Source organism: Dendrobates tinctorius, unplaced genomic scaffold, assembly GCF_039654945.1.
Source record: "Dendrobates tinctorius isolate UK_male_01 unplaced genomic scaffold, ASM3965494v1 ptg000162l, whole genome shotgun sequence".
Taxonomy (NCBI): Eukaryota; Metazoa; Chordata; class Amphibia; order Anura; family Dendrobatidae; genus Dendrobates; species Dendrobates tinctorius.
The window spans coordinates 15,820,325-15,841,752 of record NW_027361829.1 but is presented as its reverse complement, the minus strand read 5'-3'; the positions used below and the strand labels follow the sequence as shown (position 1 = coordinate 15,841,752).

General features: G+C 46.2%; 1 protein-coding gene across 1 annotated transcript in view; it reads left to right on the top strand.

Moving 5' to 3' along the window:
* PKD1L1 (polycystin 1 like 1, transient receptor potential channel interacting) overlaps positions 1 to 21,428 on the top strand; it is a 901,078-nt gene that overhangs the window by 535,756 nt on the left and 343,894 nt on the right. Inside the window, exon 44 of the mRNA XM_073549827.1 lies at positions 14,198 to 14,371. Within this exon, the coding sequence (XP_073405928.1) occupies positions 14,198 to 14,371 (174 nt within the window). The remainder of the gene's footprint in view (positions 1 to 14,197; positions 14,372 to 21,428) is intronic.

Sequence of the window (21,428 nt, the reverse complement as noted above, 5' to 3'; positions counted from 1 at the left end):
CACTACACTCGCTCACTGAGCCAGTGCGCGTGTCCTGAGTTCAGAAACAGTGCTAAAAGATACCTGTGGAGCAGTGCAGCAGAGGTGACAATGCATGCTTCAAACTATCCGTGTCAGGATCCTGTCAGCGCCAGAAAGTAAAGATGCACAGGACCTGAGGACACTGAAGTTAGCAAGCTGGGACAGGACCTATGGTCATGTGACTGCAAGGGGGAGGGGCTTAGCATCCTGCTTTCAGAGATGACAGGAACCATACAACAACTCAGAGTCAGGCAAAACGGAGGTCACACACAGTACGGGCAAACGAGGCACAGGAGGGACAAACAGACGGGTGGTCAGACAAAGCCAAAGGTCATACACAAGAGGGCGATGTGGTACCAAGGGGACGAGCAGAGAGAAGTCGGGTCACAAGCAGAGAGTCATACATGAGAGGTAGCGTAGTACAAGAGGGACAGGCAGGACTCGTAACAGGGACAGAACTGGATCAAAACCAAACAAGCAAGCTTGATATCAGGCACAAGGCACATGTACGCACAAGGTCAACTAACTCAGCCGAGGGCAGGAGTATAACTGACACCGGACCTAGGTCCAGTGAGCATTAAATAGCCGCCCTCTGCCAGAGAGAGGCGGAACAATTAACCCCCAGTCTGATCAGGACGGGCCAAAGCAAAACCCCGTCCTGGATCATGACAGTACCCTCCCCTCAATGGGGGGCCACCGGACCCCCAGGTCTCTCGGGGTACTTGGCGTGAAAGGCCCGGACCAACCGATCCGCATGGACCGATCGAGCAGGAACCCACGACCGTTCTTCAGGACCGTAGCCTTTCCAATGTACCAGATATTGAAGAGCATGACGGACCAACCTGGAGTCGACATTTCGTTCCACCTCGTACTCCGACTGCCCGTCTACCAAAACCGGTGGTGGGGAAGCTGATGATCCCTCCTGTTATGAATGAGTCACCGTAGGAGGCAAAAACAGAAATACTAGCTAAGTCCAGAAAACCAGAGAAGTTGGCAGCTATCGGATTGCAGACCCCTGAACCTAACAACAACAACTAGCAGTAGCCATGGGGGGTTCCTACGGTGCCCTAGACCCCTCGATCACAGCCGGAGAACTACATAGCCTAAAGACAGAAAGGGAAATCTAAACTGCCCCAGAGCAGACCCCAAAGCAATAGGCAGCCCCCAACATATAATGACGGTGAAGCAAGATGAAAAAACACTAACACAGATAGAAAGATAGGCTGAGCAAATGATGGGGCCCAAGCTAACTAAATAGGACAGAATAGAAAAGCTGCTGTCTGCAATCCGCCAAAACCCTCTCAAAAACAAGAGCCAACAGACTGATAGGGAAAAAAGCCCTGAAGACGCTAGGCTTCAAAAAGACTATATCAGTACTCAGGTATTTTCTGAAGACAGAGCAAAAAGGAATTCAGCTCACCCAGCAGGGGAAGGCAGAAATCCAGAAAAACAAGGCAAAACAAAACCAAAACACAAATGCAAAAAACAGAGAAGAAAACTTAGCTTTTGAGGAGCAGGAATCAGACTGATCTCCTAGAATCCCTCAGAGAAATCACCCGCAAGGCAGAAGGGCGTCAGCTGCCTTATATCCAGTCAGCAATTCCTGTCACCCAGTCATCATCATTCTGCTCAGCTGTTTGGTAATCAGCCTCACTACCTTCCTTCACCAGAAGAGGGAGTTCATCAGACCTCAATGGTGAAGGGGAAAATGAACTCACAACACCCTCCCCACCGGACCTCACAGGTTTCAAAAGGGCCCTATGGAAAACATTTGGGATCCGCAGAGATGGCGGGAGATGCAACCGAAAAGCCACCAGGTTAACTGCTTCGGTAATTTCATAAGGACCTATATACTTGGGTCCAAGCTTCGCAGAGGGGACCTTGAGCCTTATATTCTTGGTGGACAACCATACCTTATCCCCAGTCTGAAACACCGGTCCCGCTGAACGTTTTTTGTCCCCAAAAAATTTAAATTTGTCCTGGGCCTTCATAATGTTACTCTTGACCTCCCGCCATACCTCCCCCAACCGCTGGATCGTCTCATCCGCCACAGGACACCCAGAATTCAAACGGGAAAATTCTCCAAAATGAGGATGAAACCCATAATTGCAGAAAAATGGAGATGTACCTGTAGACTGGTTAATGCGGTTGTTAAATGCAAACTTGGTCAACGGTAACACAGAACACCAATCATCCTGTCGGGCTGATGTCCAGCAACGCAGAATTTGCTCCAGAGACTGATTGGTCCATTCGGTCTGCCCATTAGTCTCAGGATGATAAGCGGATGAAAAGGACAGACCAATACCCAACCTCTTACAAAAAGCCCTCCAAAATCTGGAAATAAATTGCACTCCTCAGACACCACATTCAAGGGTACCCCATGCAACCACACCACATGCTCAACGAACAATCTGAACAATGTTTCCGCATTAGGTAGAGCTGCCAAAGGTACAAAATGTGCCTGCTTACTAAATCTGTCCACCACAACCCAAATGACAGTATTACCCTTGGAGGGGGGAAGGATGGTGATGAAATCCATGGACAAATGAGTCCATGGTCTCTCAGGAATTGGCAGTGGTACCAATTCCCCGGCCGGCCAGTTATGGGGGTTTTTTGCATGAGCACAAACATCACATGCAGACACATATTCCCCAACATCAGAGGCTAAAGAAGACCACCAGAATACTCTAGCATTAGCCTTCCAGGTAGCCGAGATCTCTGGATGTCCACCCAGAACTGAGTCATGGAACTCCCGGAGGACCTTGAGGCGAAACTGAGCTGGCACGAAAAGTTTATCCACCGGTTTAGTCGGAGGTGCAAGAGACTGAGCTTCCCGAATCTCCCGTTCCAACATATTAGAAATATCTGCCACCACCACCCCAGGCTGAAGAATGGAGGATGGAGGTTCTGGGGGGGACACCGGATCTAGACTGCGTGACAAGGCATCCGCTCTGACATTTTTAGATCCTGGCCGAAAAGTGATCGAGAAGTTGAATCGGGAAAAGAAAAGTGACCATCTAGCCTGTTTGGGAGTCAACCTTTTGGTTTACTCAATGTTAGCTAGGTTTTTGTGGTCCGTAATTACGGTTATAGGATGGACAGCCCCCTCCAAAAAATGCCTCCATTCTTCAAAGGCCAACTTTACGGCCAGAAGTTCTCGATTCCCCACATCATAGTTTCTCTCCGCAGGGGAGAATTTCTGTGAGAAAAAGATGCAAGGTCTCAAATTGGTCAAAGTGGCGGGTCCCTGGGACAATACCGCCCCCACCCCCACCTCTGAGGCGTCTACCTCAACAATAAATGGTTCACACGGGTCCGGTTGAATAAGAACCGGGGCAGACATGAAACATTTTTTTAAAAACTGAAACGCCGCTACCGCTGCGGTTCACCAATTCTTGATATCGGCCCCCTTTTGAGTCATGTCTGTGAGGGGTTTAACCACCTGTGAGAACCCCCTTATAAATTTACGGTAGTAATTGGCGAATCCTAGGAAGCGCTGCAGAGCCTTCAAATTGCAAGGTTGAACCCACTCGACAATGGCCTGCACCTTATTAGGATCCATGCGATACCCTTCAGCAGACACAATGAATCCCAGAAAAGACAGTTCTTGGACGAAAAATAAGCATTTTTCTAATTTAGCAAAGAGACAGTTCTCCCGGAGCCTTTGGAGAACTGCCCGAACATGATCAATGTGAGCCTGTTTATCAGGAGAGTAGATCAATATGTCATCCAAATATACCACCATAAAGCGTCCAATGAAATCAGAGAACACATGATTAATGAAATTTTGGAAAACCGCTGGAGCATTGGTGAGGCCGAAAGGCATGACCAAATTTTCAAACAACCCTTCAGTAGTGAGAAAAGCGGTTTTCCACTCATCTCCGTCCTGGACTCGGATAAGGTTATACGCTCCCCATAGATCTAACTTTGAAAACCACTTAGCTCCGGACAACTGGTTGTATAAATCAGGAATAAGTGGAAGGGGATACGTATTCCTCACAGTTATCTTATTTAACTCACGAAAATCGAGGCATGGGCGTAAACCACCGTCTTTTTTCTTTACAAAAAAGAAGCCCGCCGCCACGGGAGAAACAGGACGAATGTGTCCCTTACGGAGACTCTCGGGAATATATTCTTTCATCGCGGCCCGTTCTGGATCCGAAAGGTTATACAAGCGGGCTTTGGGCAATTTAGCACCTGGAACCAGGTCAACGGCAGAATCAAATGGGCGGTGTGGTGGTAAAACCTCATCCTCTTTTTCGGAGAAAACGTCTGTATAGTCTTTCAGGCTCTCCGGAATACCTTCCAGACCCACGGACGACACAGACACCGTAATAAGACATTTTTCAGAACAATAGGGACCCCGTTTAACAATGTCCCGAGATTCCCAATTAATCACAGGATTATGCAATTGTAACCAGGGGAACCCCAACACCAGTCCCGCTGGCAGGTTGTCCATCACAAAACATGAAATGTGTTCCTGGTGTAAGGAACTCACTTTAAGGAGAAACTCTTCAGTATGAAACATAACGTTATTCTGAACCATTGGTGTTTTGTCAATGGCAACAATGTGAATAGGAGTCTCCAACCTAACTGTCCCTAACTTACACCTGGCCACCAAGTCAGAGTCAATAAAGTTCAATGATGATCCGCAATCCACGAAGGCAGAAGTGGATGTAGAGACACTCCCACAACAAAGTTCCACTTGCAACAACATTTTTGAAAAGGCAGAAAAGGGTACCTGAGAGCCTGGTTGACCTCCACGACAATCACCCGGGCTCAGTCGCTTGTTGGTCAGTGGACGGGAGAGGCAATCCTTTTTCCAATGTCCAGCATCGCCACAGTGAAAACAACATTTTCCCAAACGCCGTTGTCTCCTTTCGTTCCCTTTGAGGTCGATGGTTCCCATCTCCATGGTTTCCAATGTAGGACAGGCTCCCCTTCTTTGGGAGAATAACGGTGTCTCAATTTGCATCACTCCCCTCGCCCGTAGCCTGCGATCCATTCGGACGGCCTGTGTCATAGCCTCCTCCAAAGAATCAGGCGGAGGGTGGAGAGCCAAGGCGTCTTTCAGATGTTCAGACAGGCCTCTATGGAATAAACCCTGGAGGGCGGCATCATTCCAGCGCCTGAACTCTGAACAAAACCACTCGGCTGAGTGCTTCCCCTGGCACACAGTCATCACCATGTCCTCAGCCATAAGCCCCAGGGCCTCAAAAAATGCATCCACATTCATACGCTCTGGGGCTGTGGTTGAAAGGGAGAAAGCCCAAGCTTGGGGGGCTCCCCTTAACAGAGACATAATGACCCCCACTCTCTGACCTTCATCCCCAGAAGAGTGTGGTCTCAATGAAAAAAAGCTTACAGCCCTCCTTGAAATCTCTGAACTTACAACAACTCAGAGTCAGGCAAAACGGAGGTCACACACAGTACGGGCAAATGAGGCACAGGAGGGACAAACAGTCGGGTCGTCAGACAAAGCCAAAGGTCATACACAAGAGGGCGACATGGTACCAAGGGGACAAGCAGAGAGAAGTCGGGTCACAAGCAGAGAGTCATACACGAGAGGTAGCGCAGTACAAGAGGGACAGGCAGAACTCGTAACAGGGACAGAACCGGATCAAAACCAAACAAGCAAGCTTGATATCAGGCACAAGGCACATGTACGCACAAGGTCAACTAACTCAGCCGAGGGCAGGAGTATAACTGACACTGGACCTAGGTCCAGTGAGCATTAAATAGCCGCCCTCTGCCAGAGAGAGGTGGAACAATTAACCCCCAGTCTGATCAGGATGGGCCAAAGCGAAACCCTGTCCTGGATCATGACAGCAATCTTCTCTAAGATGCTTAGGGAGTACCTTGCTGACCATACCAACGTCCTCCATGATTCCTCTGTGCCTTTTAATTATTGGGTATCCATGCTGGACGCGTGGCAAAAACTGGCTCTCTAAGCCTTGGAGGTCCTGGCCTACCCTGCCACTAGCGTTTTGTCCGAGCGGGTTTTTAGTGCTGCTGGTGGCATTATCACAAATAAGCGCATTCGTCTTTCTATGGAAAATGCAGACAGGCTGACTCTTATAAAAATGAACAAGGGATGGATTGAACCTGACTTCTCGACACCACCAAATGATGACAGCGAATCATAAACTCCAATGTAGTGTTTTTTTGGGAGGCGTATTCCCATGCACCTCTTCACAAACAAACATGGATATACGCTTCCTGATTTTGGCTATTTGGTGTCCTCCTCCTCCTCCTCCTCCTTCTCATCCTAACCGTCCACCACCACTTGAACACCAGGGTGAACATATTCAGTCATGCTCCGGCCACTCTATGTTTTGGCCAGTGTGTTATGATGCCCGTCACCAAAATAGAAATATGTACACCCCCAAGGGGAAATGTTTGCCAGCCCATACACTAAGTGTATGGGCATTCCAAGTCTAGGAGACCCGCTCCTAGAAATTGGGCTTATTTTTTAATCAGGCCTTCCTCCGCATCTGATCATCCACCGCCACTAGATCAAAAGAGTTTACGTGTTCCATGCAGCTAGAGCCAGTGTTGCATTATTAACAAGGGTGGGTGGTTAGGCTGTGCGTAAAAGACTTGTTCTGAAAAAGGTTGAGGTGTAACGCACAGGGGAAATGTTTGCCAGCCCATCCATACACTAAGTGTATGGGCATTCCAAGTCTAAGAGACCCACTCCTAGAAATTGGGCATAGTTTTTAATCAGGCCTTCCTCCACGTCTCATCATCTGACGCCACTACATCACCAGCATTAACGTTTTCCGTGCTGCTACAGCCATTGTCAAAATCCTAAGAAGGGTGGGTGTTTTTGCTGGGCGTTAAATACTTGTTATGGAAAAGGTTGAGGTGTACCCCACAGGGGAAAATGTTTGCCAGCCAACACACTTAGTGTATGGGCATTACAAGTGTAGGAGATCCGCACCTTTAAATTGGGCATAGTTTTTAATCGGGCCTTCCTCCACGTCTCATCATCCGCCGCCACTAGATCACCAGCGTTAACGTCTTCCATGCTGCTACAGCCAGTGTTGAATTTCGAACAAGGATGGGTGGTTTTGATGGGCCTAAAATACTTGTTATGGAAAAGGTTGAGGTGTACCCCACCGGGAAAAATGTTTGCCAGCCAACACACTTAGTGTATGGGCATTACAAGTGTAGGAGACCCGCTCCTTTAAATTGGGCATAGTGTTGTGAACTCTCCCGATTGGACTTCTGAGTCGGGGCTCCCTTTGGTGGTTACTGTGGGTAGTGGAGCTGGCCGTAGTTTGCCACCTGACGACGATGATTAGAGATCAGCGGTTACTGACTGGAGTATTTAAGTGAGCTGGCTTCCTTCAGTGGCTGCTGGTGATTAGTTTCTTTCTGTGCATTCTGAGGGCTGCTGTCTCCTGCCTGATCCTGTATTTTTCACTTAAGTTGTTCATTTGGTAATCCTTTGTATCTGATCTGGTTTTGCCTCTTTCTGCTTTGCTGTGAGGGTTCAGCATGCTCCCTGTTGGAGCAGTGCTGGACCCCACTCCATATGTTACAGCTTGTGTCAGTTTGTTCAGTCCCCTGTTAAATTAGTCTCTTTTGCTTTGCTGCCAGTTCATAACAGAATGCTGATATAGTGGGGGAGAGGTCGTGAGACCTCAGTGTTTTTTGTACATCAGACGTGTTGGATATTTTAGGGTTTTTGCATAATTGCAGACAGTGACTTTCCTTTCCTTTCCTATCTAGTCAGTTTGGGCCCCATCATTTGCTCAGTCTATTTTCTGCCTGCGTTTGTGTCTCATCTTGTCTCACCTACAATATATGTTTGGGGGCTATCTATTCCTTTGGGGTTCTACTTCGGGGCAGTTTAGATTTCACCTTTCTTGCTTTAGGCTTAGTTAGCTCTCCAGCTGTGCCAAGGCGTCTAGGGCATCGTAGGTACGCCCCATGGCTACTGCTAGTTGTGTTGTTAGGATTAGGGGTATGCAATCCGCTAAGTTGCCAACCTTTCTGGTTTCCTGGTGGCCTAGCCTATTCCTGCCATCCTCCTCGGTGACCAGTTCATAACAGCATAGTTTTTAATCAGGCCTTCCTCCATGTCTCATCATCCTCCGCTACTAGATCACTAGCATTAACGTTTTCCGTGCTGCTACAGCCAGTGTCAAATTCCGAACAAGGGTAGGCAGTTTTGATGAGCCTAAAATACTTGTTATGGAAAAGGCTGAGGTGTACCCCACAGGGGAAAATGTTTGCCAGCCAGCACACTTATTGTATGGGCATTACAAGTGTAGGAGTCCCACTCATTTAAATTGGGCATAGTTTTTAATCAGGCCTTCCTCCACGTCTCATCATCCACCGCCATTAAATCACCAGCCTTTAACGTGTTCCATGCTGCTACAGCCAGTGTCGAATTCCAAACAAGGGTGGTTGGTTTTGATGGGCCTAAAATACTTGCTGTGGAAAAGGTTGAGGTGTACCCCACCGGGGAAAATGTTAGCCAGCCAACACACTTAGTGTATGGGCATTACAAGTCTAGGAGACCCACTTCTTTAAATTGGGTATAGTTTTTAATCAGGCATTCCTCCACGTCTCATCATCCGACGCCACTAGATCAACAGGTTTAACGTGTTCCGTGCTGCTACAGGCAGTGTCAAAATCATAACAAGGGTGGGTATTTTTGCTGGGCATTAAATACTTGCTATAGAAAAGGTTGAGGTGTACCCCACAGGGGAAAATGTTAGCCAGCCAACACAATTACGGTATGGGCATTACAACTCTAGGAGACCCGCTCCTTTTTAATGGGACATTTTTTGTTAAGAGGCCCTTCTCCATGTTTTTTTCAAGAGGGGATTGGGGTTATTGGGGTGCATATGACTTGGTAGCAGGGCAGACCTTGCAGTCAATGCATAACAAAACAGAAGGGGAGTACAAAATGAATAATGTGAAGTGGATTTTCCTGGGCCCATCCAGTACCTTTGTTCTAAGGCATATTGGGGTGCATATGACTTGGTAGCAGGGTAGGCATTGCATTCAATGCAACATTTTTTATGGAAGCCCTCCTGGACATCTCATGAAAGGGGTACTGGGGTGCATCGTAATTCTTGGCAGCCCATCCACTCACTGCATAGGCTACAACAGTTTAGGAGACCCACTGTTTAATAATGGCCCTTTAAGCAGATTAAGGCTGCCTTATGCCTCTGTGAAAATAGACTCTCTGTCTTTAAGAGTCCCTGCTTCATAAATGAAACAAGATAAGCCTGCTTGATGTGTCACACACCACATGGTCAGCTAGGATTGTTAAATGTTACAATGACATTTCCAAGTGAATGCATTTGTTTTGGTTGAAAGCAATGTTAAAGTTGAAAAATGCTTCAAAAACGCTGCGTCTGAACATAGCCCAAGTGGTGGAGGAAAATTTTGGTCTGAGGTTATTTATTTTGCCTTATATACAAGTCATTAACCTGAAAAGGATGTATCTTAACATATTTCCCAGCAAAATCCGTTTTGATTTTGTTTTGGTATGTTTTTTGGTGCACGGGTAAAAATGGCATGAAACTCTGACAACATTGTTTAACTTGACTTGTTTACTTGACTATTGCACTTAAACACACGGGCTGATGACCAGATCATGCAGCTTTATATGAAAATCCCTATTTATTATAATTGCCAGACCTGAAATAACAAGCACTTTTCACCTACTGTGTCCCCCCCATTTCCTTGTAGATTGTAAGCTTGCGAGCAGGGACCTCACTCCTAATGTCCCTGTTTAAATTGTCTTAACTTGTATTGAATTTATTGTTGGTACATGTCCCCACTTAATTGTAAAGTGCTGCGGAATATGTTGGCGCTATATAAATAAAAATTATTATTATTATTATAAAGCTGTAAACTAGGAGTCAGGAATGCTTCCTGGGGCGATCCCCATGATGTCCCCATGTCATTTGAGCAGTGTTTTCATAATTTTCAGACATTTTTAGACCTTAAAAGGACCCCCGGGGGGGATCGTGGTAAAAATGCTCGGGTCTCCCATAGACTTACATTGGGCTCGTTGTTCTGCCCGAGTATTCCAATTTGCTCGACCCAAGCAACAAGCCACAGAGCATTTTAGTGCTCGCCCATCACTAATTAAAACTAAGCAATTTCTCATTTTTCTAAAAAAATTTACAAAACAATTTTTTTAGGAGCCACATCATATTTGAAGTGACTTTGAGGGGCCTGTATAACTAAAAATGTCCAAAAGTGACACCATTTTAAAAATTGCACCCCTCAAAGTGCTCAAATCCACATTCAAGAAGTTGATTAACCCTTCAAGTGCTTCATAGGAATTAAATCAATGTGTAAGGAAAAAATTAAAACTTTACTTTTTCCCATTAAAATGTTACATTATGCCCAAATTTTTATTTTCACAAGGGTAACAGGAAAAAACAGACCCCAAAATTTGTTGTGTAATATCTCCTGAGAACACCAATAATCCATATCTGGTTGAAAACTACTGTTTGGAAACATGGCAATGCTCAGAAGGGAAGGAGCACCATCTGGATCACGCCATATCATCTTTGCAGAGCCCCTGATGTGCTTAAACAGTGTAAACTCCCCCACAAATGACCTTATTTTGGAAACTGTACCCCTCAAGGAATTTTTCTAGATGTGTAGTGAACACCTTGAACCCTCAGGTGCTTCACAGAAATAAGAAAAAAAGTAATAATATTTCCCACAAAAATGTTGCTCTAGCCCCAAGTTTTGTTTATTTTCACTAGGCTATCAAGAGAAAATGGACCCTAAAATTAGTTGTGCAATTTCTCCTAAGTATGTCGAAACATCATATGTGGAGGGAATCTACTATTTGGACACACTGCCGAGTTCCAAAAGGAGTGATATGTTAGAGTGCAGACTTTGATTGTATAGACTGCAGGCACTATGTCCTATTTGGAGAACTCCTGATGTGTCTAAACAGTGGAAACACCCCATAAGTGACCCCATTTGGGAAACTACACCCCTCAAGAACTGTATCTAGATGTGTGGTGAGCAGCTTGAACTCACATGCGCTTCAAAGAATTTTACAATGTTAAACCGTGAAAATGAAACCAGGAAAAATTAGATTTTCCCATTAGCCACAATTGTTTTCATTTTCACAAAAGTATCAGGAGAAAATTGACCCAAAAATGTGTTTTGTAATTTCCCCTGAATGTGCTGATACCCCATATGTGGTGTAAAACTACTCTTTGGACATGCTATTTTGGAGCTTTGATGGAATGGTCTGCGGGCGCCATGTCACGTTTGGAGAACCCCTGAATGTACCTAAAAAGTGTAAACTCCCCACAAGTGACCCCATTTTGGAAACTACACCCCATATCTAGCGGCATAGTTATAGAAATAATAATAATGATTTCAGTTTTACTGGTGCATGAATTAATAATGTGGTGGTATTTGTAAGTTGTGCAGAGTATAAAAAGGTGTTGTTTAAACTGGGTAAAACCAAATTTTATCACTTTATGAACTTGTGGTGTTCTTTGAAGCAATCATTAATGCAAAGGTTATGTTTTCTCAGGGTAGATTTCACATTGCTAAATTGTGTCCTTTCATATTTTCCTCTTTGAGCACACTTTACACCTTTTTTTTTTTCCTTCCTCGCACTTTGGGTAACCTCACTAGGAAAATATTGCCCTGATACATTGCAGGAACCTTCAATTTTAGAAGTACTGGGACTCTCACCCTTCTGGCTGCCAAACATGAAGGCCTTAATAACTACCTCCTGAAATTGAATGAAGCTCCCCATATTGCATGGACATCATAACAATACAAACACATTCTACCTTGCCATCTTTATGATGTACACAGCCAGCTTTCTGTACCATACTTTTTATATTTTGTATGGCACTGTATGGTTTCAGGACCTGATCTGAGAGATCTACACCCTCTTAAATGTATTATAATCCAAGATACAATCTGGCTTTGGTACTTCTGTTGTGGTACTTTGGACAGTGACAGGGGATCTGTTGTCACAGTGTATTGTGCTCAAGATAAGGACATCCCTCTTATTTTTATACTTGACCAACAGCAGGTTGGCGATACATTGGGCCTTTCTCAGCAGTTGCCCAATTAATTGCTTAGGGAGGCCTCTCAGATTTTTTTTTCTCAAGGTTCCATATGCAGCAGTCTTAAAGACTGGGATGCTGGTGTAAACGTTATATTCTTAGAGGTGATAACCATTAACTAGAACTTGGAGCACCAATTTTCCAGCTCACCCCCAAAACAGGGGGAATTTTAGACGGTCAATCCAGGAGTCCCTCCCTTCATAAACCCTAACTATGTGGATGAACACTCTTACTGGGCTAGTACTGTCAGAATTTTAGCCTCCCTTTTAAATGAACCAGAGATTCATCTATGCAGATATCCCTCTGAGGGTTGTACACCTCAGCAAATGTTCTGCTGAACTGTTCTCAGCTACTGACCAAATTTTTTAGGATCATCTCTGAGAAGACACTGCACATTTTCACTATCATGCGCAAATTTTTGGATCGCTTCAAACTGTGTCCTCCTCAAAGCCATACTAAATTCTGGTGTGCTGTAAAGTATATCAGTTCTCCAGTATTGCTGAAGCTCTGTTTTTTTAACTATGCCCATATGCCCCAAAATGTCATAATTTTAGCTGCATTTACAGGGGTCCATCTGGCATATGAAGACGGTGTATTCTGGATGTAAAATTGATCTGTATATAAATTTGTCTGGGCCACCATAAGATTTATTATATCCTCGCTTAAAAAGAATTTGAAAAAGTCAATTTCAGTGAGGCTGTATTGTCAAATTGGATTCCTGAGCTGCGCATGAAATCCGGAGGTTGGGGCATGGGAGGGGGGAGACTGGAACAGGAATATTGGAACCTCTGCCGTTGCCGTGATCAGTTGAGTCACATAGCAGATAGCACAGCAAAGCACACCACACACCATCGCAGTAGGATCACAGACACTGGCCACCAATGAAGTCTCTCTCAGATAGCAAGGGGAGCTATACAACAATTTTGCATGCCAGATATGTGGGATATATGGGATGCAGAGCAGCGATCATTATTTTAATTGAACCCTTTTTGGCGACAATTGGCCAGTAACTATTTATCACCAATTGGTGCCAAAAAGGTTAATAAACAGAGGTGACTCCATGATCACCCCATCCATTTTTACTGCTATGATTGATGCTGTGCCAGACAGCACCAATGAGAGTTTGCCACTTTTATTTTTTTACTTTATTGTTTAAACGCTGCGATTGGCTGGTCAGCATTGACTGGTCAATCACAGCGATCGCTGACTCGGGAGGGCGGTACAGCCTCCCGTGATGACGTGCAGTCATGGTTTGCTGTCAGAAACAACAGTCATCTCGACTCAGACACTTCTCAATTAAGCCGGAACTTGCAGCGCCGGATACGTATGGCAAATTGCGGGAGCAGACTTTCCGTAGTGTCGTACATGTAACGGCGTATGTTGTGAGAGGGTTAACCTATGATTTTTCTGAAACGGAGAAGAATTTCAGAGAAAACTATTCCTGACTGCAATCGTGCAGCTAGGCTTTGATTCATGTTGACTGTGGTTTGGGCAGCATGAACCAACTGACATATGACTCCAAGATGTATGTCTACCTGATAAATTTTAGCTTATATTTTCCATATTTTTATTCTATCTCCAGTTTCCCCAATTGCACATTTTTCATATTCTTAGACTAATTGATAAATCACAGAAATGAATTTTTTTTGTTCAGTGAATTACACTAAACTATAAATGTTACTGTATTGCCAAGTACAACAATATGTAATCATACAGTAAACACGTTGGATTGTAAAACCTTATTCAATTGTTTGATACCTTGAAGAAAAATAATTATACATTTAAAAAAAAGTACTCCTCAATGAGTGTGAGGTAAAGGATACCAGGTTATGTGAGTCTGCTTCTGCAAGTAACGCTCTTTAACCTAAATGTTAAGCTGAGCAATTGAAGAATACCTTTTCTCAAATATTACCTGCAGAAAGTGAGTTACAGAATTATGCTTTTATATAAACATGTTCCTTCTAAAATGTTATTTGTCAGATTTATTTCTAAAAGTGTTTTGTAAACCCATCAGTAAAATATAACGAAGTTTGAATGTCATCATTGTGAAAATGAGCTAACTGGTATCTACTGTATCTATTGTGTTCCAGCTTTTCTACTGCAAATTTACTGAATATCTGGAGGATTTCCATTTCTGGGGCTCAGTCTTTAGCCAGCCTTCTTACAGCTGGTTTTCTCATACGCAACGAATAACGGCATGTTTTGTCTTACTATTGGGCTACATGTGTTTGAACGTGTTATTTATTCACTGGAAAGAAGAACAGGTATATTACTGTTTTATATATTTATACACACTGAATAGAGATAAGTGATTATTAGTGCTGAGCATTCCGACACCGCAAGTATCGGGTATCGGCCGATACTTGCTGTATCGGAATTCCGATACCGACATCCGATATTTTTTCAATATCGGGCATCGGAATCTGAAGTTCAAAGTTGATTGACAGCCGAAATGACGTCATCATAATACTTGGTAAGACAGCTTTATTCTTCAGGTCACTACGATTACAACGATACCTCATTTATATCTTTTTTTATGTTTTGGCGTTTTTTACACAATAAAAACGTTTATAGAAAAAGTAATTATTTTTGCATCACTTTATTCAGAGAGCTATAACTTTTTTATTTTTCCGCTGATCAAGTGGTTTGCCGGCTTGTTTTTTGATGGACAATATGGCGCTTTCAGTGATACTATATTTATTACCATTCATTTTTTTTATCGCGTTTTATTCCACTTTTTCCAAGCGGTAGCACTGTGGCTAACCTCCTTAGATGTGGCCGGAAAAGAAAAATTGACAAGAGATTTCAACGCAAGATTGTGCGGATGTTGGATAAAGAACCTCCACTAACATCCAAACAAGTTCAAGCTGCCCTGCAGTCCGAGTACAACGGTGTCAACCCGTACTATCCGTCGGCATCTGAATGAAAAGGGACTGTATGGTAGGAGACCCAGGAAGACTCCACTTCTTACCCCGAGACATAAAAAAGCCAGGCTGGAGTTTGCAAAAACTTACTTGAAAAAGCCTAAAACATTTTGGAAGAATGTTCTCTGGCCAGATGAGACAAAAGTAGAGCTTTTAGGGCAAAAGCATCAACATAGAGTTTACAGGAGAAAAAAGAGACATTCAAAGAAAAGTACACGGTCCCTACAGTCAAACATGGCGGAGGTTCCCTGATGTTTTGGGGTTGCTTTGCTGCCTCTGGCACTGGACTGCTTGACCATGTGCATGGCATTATGAAGTCAGAAGACTACCAACAAATTTTGCAGCATAATTTAGGGCCCAGTGTGAGAAAGCTGGGTCTACCTCAGAGGTCATGGGTCTTCCAGCAGGACAATAACCCAAAACACACTTCAAAAAGCACTAGAAAATGGTTTGAGAGAAAGCACTGGAGACTTCTAAGGTGGCCAGCAATGAGTCCAGACCTGAATCCCATAGAATACCTGTGGAGAGATCTAAAAATCGCAGTTTGGAGAAAGCACCCTTCAAATATCAGGGACCTGGAGTAGTTTGCCAAAGAAGAATGGTCTAAAATTCCAGCAGAGCATTGTAAGAAACTCATTGATGGTTAGCGGAAGCGGTTGGTCGCAGTTATTTTGGCTAAAGGTTGTGCAACCAAGTATTAGGCTGAGGGTGCCAATACTTTTGTCCGGCCCATTTTTGGAGTTTTGTGTGAAATGATCAATGTTTTGCTTTTACTTCATTCTCTTTTGTGTTTTTTCATTTAAGACAAATTAAATGAAGATAATAATACCAAAGAATTTGTGTTTGCAATCATTTTCAGGAAGAAACTGAATATTATCTGACAGAATTGCAGGGGTGTCAATACTTTTGGCCATGACTGTACATACATATAACTGCACAGCCTATTCTGGGTGCTGAGTGGTTCTGTAAAACGTAACACGGCTCCACTTTTCAGCGACACGCTCGGCATACACAGTCTGATCCTCAACGGATCGGTTTGGGGATGACCGAAGTTTATAGGGTTGGTACAAGTTCCGTTTGTCGACTTAGTCCATTGGTGTTACCGTTTTGTTTGCCGGGTCTGTGGTGGATGGTGAAGTCCAGAGGTTGTAGGGCTAAACTCCATTGCAGCAATCTAGCGTTGTCTCCGGAGACCCGATTAAACCAGACTAGGGGAGTATGGTCCGTTAGGAGGGAAAACTGTCGTCCATACAAATATGGTTGCAACTTCTTGAGTGCCCATACTACCGCCAGGCACTCCTTCTCGATGGCCGCATAGCTTACTTCACGGGGCAGTAGTTTTTGACTCAGGTAAGCTACCGGGTGTTCTTGGCCATCCATCCCGACTTGGCTCAGTACTGCCCCCAATCCAAACATAGAAGCATCTGTGTGAACAAGGAAACGTTTAGTTGGATCGGGTGCGGCCAATACAGGGGTATTGGTGAGGGCGTCCTTTAGTTGACGGAAGGCTTCCTCACACTCTAAGGTCCAGGTTACCTGGCGGGGTTGGTTCTTACGGGTCAGATCAGTGAGGGGCTTGGCTATGCTGCTGTAATTGGGAACAAATTTCCTGTAATACCCCGCTGTCCCTAGAAACGCCATGACCTGGGTTTTAGTGCGTGCTATGGGCCACTTGGCTATGGCCTCAATCTTGGCTGGTTCTGGTCGCTGTTTCCCACTTCCCACCCAATGCCCTAAATACTGAACCACTGCTTTGCCCACGTGACACTTGTTTGGGTTCAGGGTGATTCCGGCCTGGTGGATCCTGTCCAATACTGTCTCTAGGTGATTTAGATGCTCTTCCCATGTCACACTGTAGATGGCGATGTCGTCCAGGTAGGCACAAGCATAGTCCTGGAGACCATCCAGAAGCCGGTCAGCCAGCCTTTGGAAGGTCGCCGGGGCATTCTTCATCCCGAATGGCATAACTCGAAACTGGAATAAGCCAAACGGGGTGACAAATGCCGACTTGGGAATAGCGTCAGGACTAAGGGGAATCTGCCAGTAGCCTTTGCATAGATCGATGGTGGTCAAATACTTTGCCCCCGCCAGCCGGTCTAACAACTCATCCACACGCGGCATGGGGTATGCATCTGTCACTGTTTTCTCATTGAGCCTACGATAATCTACACAAAACCGTGTAGTCCCATCCTTCTCGGGCACTAACACTATGGGGGATACCCAGGGACTATCTGACTCTTCAATGACCCCTAAACGCAACATCTCTTGTATCTCTTATCACATCCCCTCTCGTACAGACTCAGGGACGTGGAAGGGGTTTTGTCGCAGGGGGGTCTGATCCTGGGTCTCAACCTTGTGTTGTGCCAGGCGAGTGTACCCTGGTCTCCCCGAAAACATCTTCTGTCGCTGCCTCAACAACTCCTCCACCTGCTATCTCTCCCGGGGGCCTCGGTCTTCACCCAAGTGTACCTGGTCCCATGTTTTAGACTGAGTCCTTTCCCCTAAGACATCCGGCAAGGGAATTCCGGCTAAATCCTCTGCTTCAGGTGCACAGATGGCCACTACCTCTTCAGGGCGCTCCCGGCAGGGCTTCAGCATATTCACGTGGAACATGCGGATAACCCTGGGGTTGTTACAATCGGCGACATTATAGGTTGTGTCGGCTATTTTCCCCACTACCTGATAGGGCCCCTGCCATGCAGCTTGAAACTTATTCTGCTTAGTGGGCTCTAACACCAGGACCTTCTGTCCTATTTCCAAAGTGCGCTCTCTGGCCCTCTGATCGTACCATATGCGCTGGCACCGCTGGGTCGCCTGCATGTTCTCACGTACAGCCTGAGTCAGCTCCTGTAGGCGGTCCCGGAATTCCAGCACATAGGGTACAATAGGTACCCCTTCTATGAGGCCCTCCCCTTCCCAGTGTTCCTGCACTAAGTCTAGGGGTCCCCTTACCCGTCTCCCGTATACCAACTCGAACGGGGAGAACCCCGTGGATTCTTGGGGCACCTCCCGATAGGCAAACAGGAGGTGTGGCAAGAATTTCTCCCAGTCCCTGTATGTCCTGGTAAAAGTCCCAATGAACTGTTTTAATGTCCCGCTAAAGCGTTCACACAACCCATTGGTTTGCGGGTGGTACGGGGCGCTTCTAATCGACTTTACGCCACACAGCTTCCACAGTTGGATGGTCACCTCTGCTGTAAACTGGGTACCCTGGTCTGAGATAATCTCCTGGGGAAATCCAACCCGTGAGAACACCTGGAGCAGGCGGCCGCCACCGTCTCTGCCAGTATGTTAGGTAACGCAACCACCTCTGGATACTGTGTGGCATAATCTACCACTGTCAATATATACTTTTTCCCTGACGGACTGGGTTTGGCTAACGGCCCTATCAGATCGACCGCTACTTGGCTAAATTGTTCCTCCACAATGGGGAGGGGGCGTAATTTGGCCTTGCATCGATCCCCCCTCTTGCCAATGTGCTGCCAACTGTCACAGGTCTGGCAGTACTGACGAACATCATAGGTTACCCCCGGCCAAAAGAAGTTTTGTGTCAGACGATGCCTGGTGCGCCTGACGCCGAAGTGCCCGGCTAAGGGTATGTCATGAGAGATTCGCAGTAGCTCCTGCCTATACTTCTTGGGAACTACCAGCTGTTGTTTTATAGTGGGGCTCGTCCCTGTGTGGTGCTGCTCTGTGATCCGGTAGAGGAGTTCCTGCTTCCATACAAACTGTTCCCCTTCCAGTACCCCTCTCCCCTCCTGTGCCTTCCCACGATATCCCTCTAATGAAGGATCCTCAAGTAACTCCCTCTTAAATTCATCTGGGGTGGCCCAAGAAATGTGTCTGGCTATGGGAATACATGTAGGGCTGGGATGTCTTACCTGGACCTCCTCTCAGTGTGATTCCGCCTCCGCAGCTCGAGCTTGTCTCCGGGTGGTCACAGGATATGTCTCAGCCAGAGGGGCCACCGAGAATGCAGACAACATGGGCCCCAAGTCATTTCCCAGCAAGATGTCTACAGGCAAATCCTCCATCAAGCCGACCTCAACAAGGCCATCCCCGACTCCCCAGTTCAGGTGAATCCTGGCAGTGGGCAGTCGATGTATGGCTCCCCCTGCTACACGGACTGCCACTGTCCGGTCCGTCTTCTCTTGGTCCCGGACGAGATGAGGCTTCACAAGGGTCAAAGTTGCTCCGGAATCTCTTAGTCCCTGCATACGTTTCCCATTAACCCACACGACCTGTCGATGCTGTTGTCGATTATCTGCCCGGGCTGCCTGCACGGGGTCTACTTCATGCAGCACTTCCTCCATCTCTTCCACCCCTTGGTTAGTCGTAGCCCCCAATGCCGGTTCAGCTTCGCCTTGGTAGCAGTGTACAGCAGCCCGGCTGAAGGTAGCTGTTCCCGCCTTTGGCCACTGGGTATGCTGTGTCTGGTTGGGACATTGTCTTTGCAGGTGGCCCAGCTGACGGCAGTTGTGGCATCGCGCCCCAGGAGTACTGTGGTAGGCCGGGTTTCTAGCTGGTCCCCCTACAATCTTCAGTGGTTTGGGGCCCTCCAGGTCCATGGGCGGGCACCTAGTGACCATCTTTGATCCGGACAACTGCGGCCTCCTGGCATCATGATGTTCATCGGCCAGACGAGCGGCTTCCTCAAGAGTCGTTGGCCGCCTGTCCCGAAGCCATTCCTGTGTCTCGGGGGTTAGTCCATTAAAGAATCGTTCTAACAAGAAGAGCTGGAGGACGTCCTCCTTAGTGGTTGCTTGGCTCCCTTGTACCCACTGTAGCAGTGACCGCCGTAATTTACAGGCCCATTCAGCGTGGGTATCGGTTACGCGTTTTATAAGTCCGCGGAAATTTTGGCGGTATGCCTCTGGTGCATACCGGGCCAAGATCACTTCTTTGATCCGCTCTTAGTCCATACAGTCCTCATCAGGTGCGATAAGCGTCCGCTGCCCGGTCTGTCAGCTTGCTTGCCAGAATCTGAACCCGTTCCTCCAGCTTCACTTGATGAAGGGCACACTGCCTCTCAAAGTCCTGCAGAAAGCCATCAATGTCTTCCTCTGCCTCCCCCAACTGTCGGAAGGCATTATACTGGCTCTTTTTGTGGCTTACTGTTGAAGGTACCTGGTCGAAGGCCAGAGCTCCCCCTGCTCGCTGACTCTCCTCTCTCCGCTCTGCCATCTCCATCTTGGCCAGCTCCACTTTGGTCCGCTCTGCCATCTCCATCTTGGCTAGCTATATCCTGGTCCGCTCGGCCATCTTTTCCTTCAGATCAGTATGCACATCAGCCATCACCTCTCGTATGATCTCTACCGCATGGTTTGGGCCATAGAACGCCAATCTGTTCTTTACCTCCCTCTGGAATTCGGTCTCCTCCACGCTCACATTGGGGGGCGCTGCACTGTCATGTTCCATGATGGCTGCTATCAAATCCGCTTTTGTTTTGTTGTTGGCGATCAACCCTCGGGCTTCCACCAGATCTTTTAATGTAGTCCTCTTTAACTTCTGGTAGTTGTTTTCCATTCATTCCTTTCCTCCTGTAGAAGGGATATCATATCCCACTGCTGCCACCGGTGTAACGGGGTCTACCAAGCTGGGGTACCTCTTTCAGTACCACTCCGTGTTTTCGGAGGTCCGCTCTGCGATGGCTGGAGTCTGAATGAATGACGCTGGCTTGAATTCCTTGGTTACATGGGCGCATATAAAAGATCACTGCTTCTCCATGTATTTCCAGTCTGACCTCACTTTACTCACAGGACACAGAATATATCACACAGATACAGAGGGCCGGCCAATAGAAAAGCGGCAGGCCAGACATACATTGCAAAAGCCGCAGGTGGCCGGAGCCTGCCAATGTTTACTGTGGGAATTTCCAAGGTGGGGGGAGGGCGGACAAAAGGAGAATATCGTGTCCCCTCTGCCCAGGGACGCAGCCTGTGAACTGATGCATTAGGGACATGCATCTCACATGGAACCTATTATACATACATAAAACTGCACAACATATTCTGGGTGCTGAGTGGTTCTGTAACACTGCGTATTTGACTGACTCAAAGGAAATCAATGGGTGCAGAAACACTGCAGATCGGCAAAAAGAATTGACATGCTGCGGAAAATAAAATGCTGCAAATAAGGACGGAATTTTCCGCAGCATGTGCACAACAATTCAGGAATGCATAACATTGCTTTAATATTCTATTGTGGATATATAGCATTTCCGCGCTGTAGAAATGCAACAAATCTGCAACATGTGCACATAGCCTTACAGATTAATATTGCAACTTTATGTACAGGATTGTTTTCAGATTATATGACATACATGTTATATAAAATTCCCAATGCAGGAAAGGAAAATGGGGTATAATTTGTCACTGAAATAGCAGGGCTTATTTTT